This window comes from Heliangelus exortis, chromosome 2, assembly GCF_036169615.1.
Source record: "Heliangelus exortis chromosome 2, bHelExo1.hap1, whole genome shotgun sequence".
NCBI classification, from domain to species: domain Eukaryota; kingdom Metazoa; phylum Chordata; class Aves; order Apodiformes; family Trochilidae; genus Heliangelus; species Heliangelus exortis.
In genome coordinates, this window is record NC_092423.1 from 90,859,078 (window position 1) to 90,872,269 (window position 13,192).

The 13,192-nt window shown below is 42.9% G+C and overlaps 1 protein-coding gene across 2 annotated transcripts in view; it reads right to left on the reverse strand.

Moving 5' to 3' along the window:
* GLIPR2 (GLI pathogenesis related 2) overlaps positions 1 to 12,947 on the reverse strand; it is a 29,555-nt gene extending 16,608 nt beyond the window's left edge. The window contains exon 1 of one of the 2 annotated variants that reach the window (XM_071736988.1): positions 12,601 to 12,947. In XM_071736988.1, the coding sequence (XP_071593089.1) occupies positions 12,601 to 12,637 (37 nt within the window). In that variant the 5' untranslated portion in view covers positions 12,638 to 12,947. Of the gene's footprint in view, positions 1 to 11,512; positions 11,781 to 12,600 lie in introns of those variants that run through there. The other variant, XM_071736989.1, reaches the window with a different exon arrangement.
* Between the last annotated feature and the right edge of the window lie 245 nt (positions 12,948 to 13,192).

Sequence of the window (13,192 nt, forward strand, 5' to 3'; positions counted from 1 at the left end):
AGTTGAAATACACAGCTTTGGAAGTTGCATCACCTACTCCAGGCTGCATTTTTCTGCACAAGACCACCTTAAGGTTGTGGTTGTTATCCTCTAGACTTAGTAACTCATCTTCTCAGCATTAAATAGTAAACAAACAATCTGATCTGAAAAGGTAGAAGTCTCTATTAAGAATAATTGCTCTCAATGTCAATAAAAATAAAAAATTCTTTTAAAAGTGAAGTCAGGGGAAATACAGGCTTTGTCAGCTGTCCATCCATTAACAGAAGTATTGCATAACCCAGCTCATAACATTTTGACTTGCAAAGACCCACAGGACATGAACAAAACCGAGTTTCTTCAAGCCATGGCAGGCACCATTATGCTGTCCCTAGAGAACCTCCATCCTCCCCTTCCCTCAGAGGTGGCCACTATAGAAACACTTATCTGCCATGACTCAAGCTCATGTGCTCCCCACCTTCCCCTGCACAGCTTCTCCTGTGCATGCTGATGTGTGGAGAGGGACACTCAGCTGCCAAGAGCACTTCAGATTTGTTTTGGAAGACATGTTAAGTTTTTTCCATTTTACCAATGTTCCATACACTGAGAAACCAGACATGAAAAGTGAGAGCTCACAGGGGTTTTCAGGCTCCCACCCAAATGGGAACAGCTTCCCAAGCAGCTTTGGAGATGTACTTGTTTCCCTTCATGTAGGCTGCTTAAGCTGCTAGAAAACATTATTTCCTGCTGCCAGGAAGTTAGGTTTGGTCATGAATCATTACACAGCTTAATCAGTAAAACAACTAAAGGTATTAGATACAGTTGCTTGCTTCTTATGATTCAATTATTTGCCTCTGTTTTGATTTCTTCTGGAACATTGGTTATGATAATAACAGCACATGGCAACAAATTTCTATGCTATGATGTGGTACAGAGCACACCTTACAGTTGCTATTTGTTTGGACCTTCAGTTTCATCGATCAACTTTGTGTGACACTGGAAAAGTAAGCATAGGAATCCAGGGTACCTGTTCCCATATGATTTGTTTTCCTGACTATCCTATTTCTCCATCCTCTCACTCTCTCTACATAGTGCCAATCGATTCAGTTTTTCTCAAGTGAAGAACACTTCATGCCTCCAGGTAGCAACAGGGCAATGGCTTTCAACTGGAAGAAGGTAGATTTAGATTAGAAATTAGGAAGAAATTCTTTCCGCTGAGGATGGTGAGACACAGGCAAAGGTTGCCCAGGGAAGCTGTGGATATCCCCTCCCTGAAGTGTTCAAGGCCAGGTTGGCTGGGACTTTGAGCAACCTGGTCTGGTGGGAGGTGTCCCTGCCCATCATTGGAATCCTAGGTGGAACTAGATGAACTTTAAGGTCTCTCCCAACCCAAACCATTCTGTGATTCTATGAATTCAGGCAGATTGACACTTCCACCCAGTTTAGTGCTGTCTGCAAGCTCACTAAGGGTGCACTCTATCCCCCCATCAATAAAGATGTTAAACAGGAGCAGTCCCAGAATTGAGACCTGGGGGACACCACTCATGACCATCTCCAAGCTGGACTTAAATACACTTACACAACTCTTGGGACCCAGACATCCAACCAGTTGTTTATCCAGTGCATGCATCCAAACCAGGAGCAGACAGCTTCCTCTGGAGAATGTTGTGGGGAACTGTGTCAAAGGCCTTACTAAAGTCAAGGCAGATTTAGGTTGGATGTAAAATGGAAGCAAGTTATCTGAACATGTCTTCCACAATACTAGATGCTCTGCATCATTCTGGCAGATGATGCAACTGTACCTGCTCCACTGGTCTTGCAGAGCTGCAAGATGATGTGCAGGAAAAATAACAGTGAAATATTCCACAAACCCAAACACAAAACCTTTCCACCCAATACAAACACAAAAGAAATGCTCAGAGCAGCCCTTGTGTCACCAGTCAGGATCCACATCACATCAGAGATACATTTGCCTAGCAAAACAGGTGTACCTTTTTATGACTAAGTATCCACCCCAGCGATTCAAGAAAGATTCAAGATTCAAGAAAGAGCCTAGTATCAGTTTCTAGGAGTATCATTTTTTTCCTGGTGTTCTCTGACCTATTGTTTATGGATTAATCTTCATGGGCAATTTTTTATTTTCCATACATTTTAATTTTTGCTATTTAGCTTTCAGATAATTAAAATACAGTGAAGTTAACGAGAAACAGACCTGATGTAGAATCCTACAACTATGTTTGTCTCAATCCCTCTTTGAACCTCAACATAGACCTCAGCTTTTCATCCAATATGTGCATGATAATGACCTCACTTTTCAGTTCTGACACAAAATTAATAATTAGAAATATGCTCACATCATGGTTAGAGCAACATATCTGAAGAAAGCTACAAAAATACACTTCAAAGGACCCACCCTTTTGGAAAGAGGTAAACACAAAAGCCTGGTACCACCAACCCTGGCAGTCTGACTCACAGTACCCAGGACATTACATTTTACTTCCACACTCCTTCCTGGCCAGAACACAGGGAGGAACATTAGTTACCCAGGCAGAAAGAATATATGGAGAGAACACAAATACAAAATAGGCAGAAAACACATACAAAGGCAATCAGGTAGCTATGTAGGCATCTCTGCTTTAATATTGAAATCCCCTCAGTCTCTTGACTCTGCAGAATTGTTCTACCCTACTCTGACAGCAGGAATGGGGTGTGGAATGATAATGCAGCAAATGCAACTTCTAATATGCCCAACAGCTTTGTGGTAAAAAAATTCCTCAGAGGCTTCAGGGAACTACAAAGTAATTATATCAATAAGTGCTTTATTACTGTCCAAGATAACTGAAGATGCTTCTATTTCATCAAACTTCTCTGAGTATATTAACAGATTGGAGACAAAGAAAATTCTTGAGTAGATGACATTCCATTTTCTTATAACCACATTTTCATCTAGACCTTTCTAAGACAGACTTGTTTATTAATAATAATATTTATTAATAATCTTTATCCTGACTTAAAATGTAATTTCCTGGAAACAAGCTCCAGCTGAATCTTTCACACTCTGAGAATAATGTTCCTCTGATGGAGAATTGACAGGCATTTAAATGACACGGGAACCATGAAGGGAACAGTTATGCCTCTACTTTATTTTGACTCAGCACTTTGTTTTGAAGTCACAAGCACCCCAGGAAGACCTTACATTGGCTGGTGTCTGGTGTGCCACAGGGAGGGAATATTCCTGGTGTCTTTCTTCATGTAATTGACTGAACTTTCTTGCTCCCCATTTGGGACAGTAACATCTTCAAAGACTGGGCCTTAATGCTGTTCTTAAATAAGCCATTTGGGAGGTGGCAGATCTGATGCTCCAATTCATGAATCACTTCCAGCCATAAGAGTTGCTTTCCTTCAGTGCTAAACTCCCCTGTACTCTTAACAAAATGGATCACTTGGAAACATACAGAAGAAATGAAAACACATATACATCCTGGAGGGAAGCAAAGATAAAGTAACTATATTCAGAATGCATTATATTCTGGGTGGGCTTTCTTTGTCATCTTTTACACCTTTGGACTAAGAATTCAATAAGGGGGCAACATCTCCATCCCATGCAACAGGCATTTATGGGAGCCATCCTAATTCTTGGAACACTATTTCCCTTCCAGGTTGAATTATTCTATGACCCCACCAAAATTTAGAAGAGAAAGCATTGCTTATGGGAATGAAAGGAATTGGGAGTTACAATTAGACACTAATTTGAATGGGGGGAGTTTCCTGGAACTTCCATGTGTTTATCAGGTTGCTCAAAATAGCTTTCCCTTCATCTCAAGAATCTCCTCTTCAGGGACCAGATTCTCTGATGTCTTTCAGCATTCAGTTTTCTCTGAACTTTTCTCACACACCTGCCTACCACTGGGGTGAGCTTCAGGGCAACAACAAGGTGTCTGAGTTAATTTAATCTGATGCACAAAGTCCCCATTCATTTTATCTGGGTTTCCTTCACAGCAAACTGGCTACTTAATAACCTCACATGAACTAGGCCATGTGACATAACCCACTATTTTCCCCCATACCCAATTTGAGGCATCTTGCTTGAGAATATGAAGCTGCCAGGGTAATAGTATTTCAATGACATTAGTCATGTCACTATTTGATTGCAAATCCTATTCTTGCTATAATAGACAGTGTTGATTACTTCCTCACTTAAGGTCTTTTATAAACTGTTAGGCAATTGACTGCACTGATTAAAAAGGAACACCTGGTAAACTGGAAACTGCACAGCTCTGAGATGCAGCAAAGCCTTCTGTGATAAAAGAATCTTAAAAAAAAAAACAACAAAACCAAAACCAAACAAAAAAAAAAAAAAAAAAAAAATCAAACAAAAAAGCAGCACTAATCAGCAGATTTGAGCACTGACAGAAACGAGTTCTCACTTCCACTGGAGGGACAAGGGTGGGGGGAGAAGTCCTCTGCTGGCAGCCCATCCAAACAATCAGACCAAGAAGCCTGTGAACAAGTCACCACCTCGACCTTGTGTAAGGCTGGAACTGACTGCTCATCATATCTAGAGAAGCCAGTGTTGGCTTTGGATTAGAGACAACAAGTATTGTTTTTACTACTATCCTGCCATGGAGGACTAGATATTGTAATCAGGACACAAACACACAAAGCCAGCCCTGGCAGAAAGCTAATGAGTAAGATGATAATATTTTTGAGAAGGCTATGGATACCCTCCTGTTAGTAAGGCCTTGCATCCTTAAATCTAATCACCAGACAGTTCCTAGGGTACAAAAACTTCAAAACACAAAGCACCACGCAACCTCCACGTGTTAGAACTGACCACACTATCCAGAGGAGAAAGTGAAGCAGTCTTTTCCATTTCTTCTCCTCCCCCTTTTCCAACATCATATCTGCTTAGATTGTGAAGAAAATAAGGTGCACCTGTATTCATTAATGAGGAAGACCAGAAAGCAGAACTTCCCTACCACCAAATCTGAGCTTCAGCCATTAAGTTGTGATTCCACCTCATAATACTGTTTGCATGAGGCCAGCACAATACTATACTCTTTAGCAAGTAACATTTTTAAGCCCTCTTAACTCATTTGCATGTCTAACTTCAGTAACTTTGCTGGTTGCTTATTCCATTTCGGATGCTGCATAGTTCTTGGGATCTGTGGATGTGGTGCTTCTGGAGGCAGCAACAGGGAGAACCTTGATACACTGTGCCAAGTTCATTTTACATAGCACTGTTAGCTCTCTGGTGCCAACCTGAGTCTCTGGAAAGAGAAGGATTTTGCAAAGAAGAACTGAAGAAAGTTGGAAGAACTATCCCACTTGTCCTGGGATATGCTCTGCCATTTTATACCTTTATCATTTATATTATGCCATTGCTTGGCATAGCTTTCATTTCATCAGCTCAAATACCCTCCCACCTTGTTTTTCTGCCAAGGACATCCAAGCTAGCTGGGGCAATGCTCAAAGTATGTTTATTTATGCACATCCCTGAGGCATGGAAATATGGATGTGCACATTTCTTCTGACCACTGATGTGTAAACTCACATATTCAGTAGTCCAGACCAGACAGGGCGATACAGGAAGCTTTCTTTACCCAATTTACTATCAGTTACATGATCTTTTTCTCATACCCCTGTTCAACAGGCTAAATCCCTATTTTCATAACTCAAAATCTTGAAAAACACTGTCTTTATTTCATAGAATCATTAAATGGTTTGGGTTGGAAGGGATCTTTAAATGTCTTCCAGCCCACCTCCCCTGCAATGAGTAAAGACATCTTCAGCTAGATCAGGCTGCTCAAAGCCCATCCAACGTGACCTTGAATGTTTTTCCAGTAATGGGACATCTACCACCTCTCTGGGCAACCTGTTCCTGTGTTTTACCATCCTAAGAAAAAAGATCTTCCCTGTGTCTACTCTGAACACAATAGATTTAAAAGCTCAGACAGGCATATTGCCCCCACACCTCCTGCTGCAAGGTAAAATTCCACCTAAACACCAAAGTCTTTTAACCCCTTTATTTCAGTGTTCCTTCTGCAGCTTACACACTGGCCCAGTGCTCAGAAGCAGACAGACAAGGAATGCACATACTGCCTACACCCAGAGACTGCAATTCCAAAAACAAGCCCTTTGCATCTCTCCAGAAAGTCAGTGCCACACCTACAGCATTGTGTCACGGGCTTCCCCTCCTATCACCTGACATTAGGGACAGTTTAGGGGGATATATTAAAGTCTGAATATCAGGAAACACTTTTTCATTGCTAGGGTGACAAAGCAGTGGCACAGACTGCCCAGAGAGGTTGTGGAGTCTCCATCCTTGGACATCCTCAAAAGCCATCAGGACGCGTTCCTGGGCAACCAGCTCTAGGTAATCCTGCTTGAGCAGGAGAGCTGGATGCTATGACCTCCAGAGGTCCCTTCCCACCTCAAACATTCTGTGATTCTAAGCTGAGAGGTCTATTTTAGTAATAGGTCTCCATAAGGGAAAATTCAAGAACAGGTTACGCCCTACCACAGTTCACCCCATATCACTTTTTGAGGATCACTCATTATGTGCCCACCACGTGCCAGTGGCCCACAGAAATTACAAATGTGACAAACAAACCCATAGGGCACACTTAAGAGGCTATTCAACAACTTCTCCACATGTGCCTACCACAAACTATCATCAGAGCTATCTCATAGAAAAGAGTTCCCCTGTTTACAGTTACAACAGGGTATGGAGACTTCAGCAAAATGTGCAACCTCATTTCAGCTTTGTGATGTACAGGTGTCTGACCTCCTACCTGCCTGTGCAGGAACCACTTCTTACTTTTGGCCCCCCATCTGCCCCCCTCTCTGCAGGGCCCTCAGCCCAGCTCTGCCAGAGCTGCTGCTCAGACCTCCAAAGACTGGGCAGAACTGGCTTCCATCTGCCTGTAAAAACATAACATAGATATGCTGCAGCTAATCTCCTGGAGAACAGCATGGCCTCCACCAAAAATAGTGATCTTAAATAGCATTCTGGCCCATTGAGATAAGTAATAAACAATAAAGCAGTTAAAATCAAGAGACTCGTTTTCTCATACTTTTTGTTCCTGCACATAAGAGCAGCAACTGAGGCAAATTCAAATCCAGGCAAGATAGTCACTACCAGTGTTACTGAAAGAAAACCCAGGCTTTCAATGTTTCCAGTAATAGAATTTTTCTTCATGCTTTTTTGTTTTCTTTTGCAACATTTCTTGAAGGATTCAGAAAGGAGGGCTGATGGCTTTTGATGTGACCTTATGGCATGGAAAACCTTGGTAGATATGTTGGTTGCTACAGACCATCACAATCTGTCTTTTTTTTTTGTGAGACCTTGATACTTATTTGGTATTTATCTGCCTTGAGCATGAGGAGCTAAGGCTGCTAACCTAACAGCCAGCAGGAGTAACCCCTGTTGCACAGCACAGCTGCATCCTCATCCTCTCCCCTGCTGAAACCCTCACGGTTCAACAGAGAGGTAAAATTTGGCCCTTAGTGTGTTTGTGAAAGCCTGATGCCTTTTTGGCAGATTCATCTCTATTTGCCATTTACTGAGCTTGAACCAAGCAATCGGTCTCTTCTACACACAAAAACTGGAGAGATGTGGGGGTTTAACCAAATTCACTTTATCTTTAAAAGGCTCTTTTCCTACTACACCTCCAGTTAAGGTCTGAAACAGCATCTTGTACTGACAAGTTCTGCAAAGGTCCTGCTGTTAGCAAAGGTGAATGCTCGGTCTCTAGCAGTTCAGACTAATTTTTCCTCTGTCCTCACCAGTCCTGTAAATCCAGCCAGCATGAAATGCCTTGTCATTTTGGCAGCTTGCAGGTATGACATTTCTCAGAAAGCAAACAGGTCATTTCTCTAGCAGTCTTGTACTTTTGTTACGACCTGATACAGCTGTGCCCTACTGAGATGCTGGAGTACAAGTTTGAACTTTAGAACAGCTCAAAACATAGCTTGTTCCACAGAAAATCCATTTCGCTGTGCTCCAAAGGTGCATCTGAAGGGTTAAAACCCAGAACGTGCCTCAAAGGAAGATTAAAACCAGCAGAGAAAATTGCACTGAGTTTGGTTCCTGTCTCTCTTCTCTTTGTCAAATCCTTTGTTTTTGCACTGACTCACCAGGCAGCACAGTGGGTTAACTCCCAGCTCTTTTTCAGGAGTCTCACCCATGTTTGCCGGAAAAGGGAAAAAAGGAAAGAGGGGGGGAAACAGGGAAAGAGGGGGGGAAACAGGGAAAGAGGGGGGGAAACAGGGAAAGAGGGGGGGAAACAGGGAAAGAGGGGGGGAAACAGGGAAAGAGGGGGGGAAACAGGGAAAGAGGGGGGGAAACAGGGAAAGAGGGGGGGAAACAGGGAAAGAGGGGGGGAAACAGGGAAAGAGGGGGGGAAACAGGGAAAGAGGGGGGGAAACAGGGAAAGAGGGGGGGAAACAGGGAAAGAGGGGGGGAAACAGGGAAAGAGGGGGGGAAACAGGGAAAGAGGGGGGGAAACAGGGAAAGAGGGGGGGAAACCAAGCACTGAAAAAAGATAGGCAGTATTTACTAAGCCTGTCCTTGCCTTTGTCCGATAGCACCGGCACACACCGTCCAGAAGAATCAGGACAAGTCCCCTGCTGTAATCCCCACCTGGTTTTTAGGGAGTGAGCAGGGTGAGCTCCCTTCCTGCACCAAGACAGGGTCAGAGGGGAAGTGGAAGAAATGAGACTTTGAGCAGCCTTTTCCTGCCAACATCCCAACCTTTTGAGAAACTCCCACCTCAGAGCAGAAACCCCTTGTGCTCTACCGCGGGGGAGTGGAGCTGGCAGCCCCCTGCTTCCCGCAGCATCTCCTGCAGCTGCTCGCATGGATTTCCCCTCTGGGATGAGGGATGCCCGCAGGACCCCGGCCTCCGACCACGCACAGCTGCAGGGGGGTCACAGCCCTGCCAACACAGCCCTGCTAACAAAGAGCAGCCAGCTCATCCTCACCTCATTTCCTGCAGAAAAGACTTTTTTTGACCCCCAACCCTTTCCGTTCAAGCTCTGCGGGATCTATGGGGGGAGGAGCCTGCACCACCCGGCTCATCTAAACGCTGTCCGAAAAGAGAAGACCAAGGGAAGAGCAGAGGGGTTCCCTGTGTTTGGCTTAAGTATTTTCAGGTTTAATGGCCCTGGGAGGTTTTTCTAAGCCTGACGAGGACGCCTCAGTACAAATTTGGTTTTAGCAGCCTGCAGTATCCAAAGAAGTCAGCTGAGTCAGAAGTGCTGATGTCTTCCAAAACTTAGCTCTTATTCAGTGAAGCAAAACCAATGCTAAGTCTCTAGCTCTGATACTTGCAAAGAATATTGCTTCAAATATAATCCAGCAGGTAGGAACAACACATTATTAGGGTGCATTTATCAAAGAACTGAGATTTCCAACAGCCGGATTGCTTTGCACGGGGATCCTTGGTCCTCAAGATAGAGTTACCAAAAATAAAAAGTTAAAGAAACTGAAAACATTTATTCTAAAATAGTGACCTCACTACACATGAATTAGACCACCCTTAAATTTGTACCTGGAAGTAAACTCTACCACAGTCTTTCTCACCCAGGAGGAAAGCAAGCACTGTTTGGAGGTCAGACAGATTCCAACCTGTTGCATTTCCATGCATCCCAGTATAGAGAAACCTGGCTGCATCATGTCCTCAAGAGTGCTACAAAAGAAACATGGGGTATTTTTCACTAAACACAGAGGAAGTGGTGCTCTGAAATAGCTGCTCTTGTCCATTCAAAAGCAACCCCACTGAATGATCTCAGACAGAAATTCAAAGATTTCAGTGCACTGGAAAGGACAGATGGGGTTTAGTCAATAAACCAATTGTCAGGACAGGATCTCAGTTTTATGATTCATCTAAAAGTACCACACACAGCTCAAAGATGGCAACCTAGACCCAGTTTGCCATTGGTTTGAAAAGCATGACATTAAGTGACAAAAATTTTTTAACCTGTATTTATATCCCAGGCTGTATTTTATAATTACTTAAGGATGAAAACAATACCTACACGAGCACTGGCAAAACCCATTTCTAGTCTGTTGTTGCTGCCAACCATGAAACAACCAACTTTGTGAAGTAATAAATGTGCAGGAAATAATAAAGACAGTAACCATCTCATTATTATATTTGTGATTTGCAAACAGAAACTGTGAATATTTTAAAGTAAGATGAGATTTTAATAATTTGGGGATTGGGAACTGGACAGTGGAATATCTCCACTGCTTTGGCCCATTTAGCTTTGCTAATGTAATGCACAGGCTCTAGACTTATCTATTAGTACTTTTTATTCAAATAGCAGAGAAATGCTGAACATGATGCTTCAGACTGCAGACTGAAATAACTGACTGCAGTTATTTCAATTGTAAAGTTATTTACTAATTCCCAACCCACTTGAAAACCTATGCAGCTTCCAGGACATGGGGCCAAAACCACCCCCTGGCAGCTATATGGTACTTTGCCTGGACTGTCATAACATCAAGCCCTTTACAGTTACATTTGCAGACAGATCTAATATCATCTAGGATGCTGATTTTTTTTTTTTTTTTTTTAATAAAAAAAGGAAAAAAAATTAACACACTTATTCAGAGGCCTAGTAAAGTGTTATCCACAAAGACTTTCTTCACAGTTATCTGGAAGAGGCTTATGGTTTTGAGTGAATCAAGTACTAAGTTTTGCTGAACGTGTTCCATATGAGCCCCTTAAGCACAGGACAGGCAGACAATATGCTGCCAGGCTCCCATTTGTCACAATTATAATGCCCTAACCACAAGACCAAAAAATGAACAGTTTCACAGCCGTTTCAGAAGCTCAGCAGATTTTTCTCATGACCAAAAGATGGGCAAAGCCCTAGAGCACAAGTGCTCTCTTCTTAAGACCTCCAGCTCCTTGAGAGCTTCAGAGGAGCCCTCCACCAGCTGAGAGTGCCAGAGCAAGGCATGTGGAGAGCCCGCAGCAGCGGGGAAAGGACCAAGAATGCAGCCAGCTGCAGGGAGAGGCTTCACAAATCCCGGTACAGCTGGGGAAGAGACTTTGGAGCTGAGCGAAATTATCCTTGGTTAAACAGTAACCAAGTCTTAAATCTAAATCCTCCCAATACGAAGGCTGATAAAAACTTCACCCCCTCACAGCATCCTGCTGCCTATCTGCCAGGAAGGTAAATTTTATCAGACAGCTATACACAAAACTATTTTTAAGTTATAGGGCTTATAATTACTTCATACAGCAAAGCTACGGAAAGTTACAAACTGCAAGCCATATACAAACTACAACTACCCCTGCACTGTGCAGGCTGGGGAGGAGGGGTCGTTTTCCTTGCTTTTTTCTATTTAACCCTGTATCAGACAGAAAGCTCCTCCCAGGCTGTACCATGCACAAATGAAAGCTGCTTTCTCGGAAGAAACCCAGTAACGCTTTAGCCTTAGTTTCCATTTAGTTTCCGAGCACAAAACCGGGCACAGAGATTTTAAAACCAGACAGCCAACTGCACGAAGGCGTTTGCTCACCTGATTTTCCCATGATCAAGTGGTGTTTGGTATTATTATTTTTTTTTTTTTTTTAATTTCACCTGCTGCCTCTCCGAGTTTCTCTGCGAAGTGCCGGGGAGGGAAGCTCTCGCAATTTCAGCCCAAGTTCTGCAGCCGCCTGCGACCGCTGCTGGAGGAAACTCAGCAGCAGCAACGTGTTACCACCCCTTCTTCAGCACTGGAATAAGCCTGCCCATGCCTTATAAGGCAGAGGGGGACACACTTTTTTTTTTTTTTTTTTTTTTTTTTGTCTTAAAAAGATCCTCTTTAGGGTCAGGAGGTATTTATCCTCCACAGTAACCAAGCAGCTCCAAAACACCATATGGTTTCACATACCAATTTAGCTTAGTAATCACGGCTGTCTTCTGATAAGAGGAGGCTGTGGAAAGAAATTCTGCTGACAAATAAACCTGCTTCCACAGCTGCCATACGCTGTGAGGTTATTTCATACAGCTAAATACTTACTAAAGTTTTACCCAGTTACTGTATGTGAAGTCGAAAGAGGCAGGTGACAAGACAGTTTGAAGTACACCCATGTTTTATGTCTAAAATCACATTCTGCACTGGTATGACACGTGTAGAAGGTATTAGTAAAATACAGCATAAGATTTTGCAGGTTAAACAGGAACCGTGCTGATGCTGTACTTCTGTAAAAAGAGCTGGATGTGTGTATGCCTCATTTTATCTGTGCAAGCACCCTGTGCCACTGTTATCTTCATACTTCATCAAAATACCTCAAGCTGATCTGGCAAATATTAACTACTTCAACTACGTCAGATGTGATACTTTGATTAAAGCTAAGAAGTGCTGCTTCTCTCTAAACAGTCATTCAGTTATGTGTTTCCAACTTTCATCTTTTCATCATTACAATAAATTATGAGGTCAATCCTTCCCACTTTTTTTTACAGTGCCTTTCAAAATGTCGAGGTTATACTTGGTTTTCTGCCAAGTCTGTTAGCTCAGCACATTCTAATTATCCTTTACCTCTGAAGGCTGAGCCCCATGATGAGAAAAGAAAACTCAGAAATAAAATGTTTTTTTTCCTTTTAAAATAAGTAGCAACATACCTTCACTAGCATACTGGTCCTCCTGAGGCTGCTGCATTGTTGAGGCTGACACAGAGGCTGAGGAGGTGCCACTACTGATGGGACCACTAAGAAGAAATATGGGGGTAATTGATCACCACCCAGAAGAGGAAACCATAGGGTGTGAGAGCTCACTCCTCTTCCCTTTCCTGGTAAGAAAACAGGCAGCAGAGCAGGATGAAGAGGTCAGAGAAGGTGGAGAAGGACATCACATCCCACTCCCTCTGCCTTGAGAGTGGTGGCTGCTGGCTGAGGAGCAGGGTGGAGAGCTGGAGCAGGTACTATCAGAGCCCTTGATCTGGTGGCAAAAGCCACTGTTAACCATGGGCCCATCTCTGAAACCCTTGTTTCTAAAAAGGCTCTGCTAAACTTGAAATTCTGGGTTGTATTACTCCTATGACATATATCAACGCCCAGAAATATCCTGTGCCACCCTACTGCTTTTGCTTGACAAGAAGGTGAAGAGAATTCCAATTTGCTTAGCTGGGGAGTCTTTGGTATTTAAAATGTTAATATTTATCCTGATAGCTGATTGTTACATTTTATACTGCTTATGTTTCAGATCTTTATAATA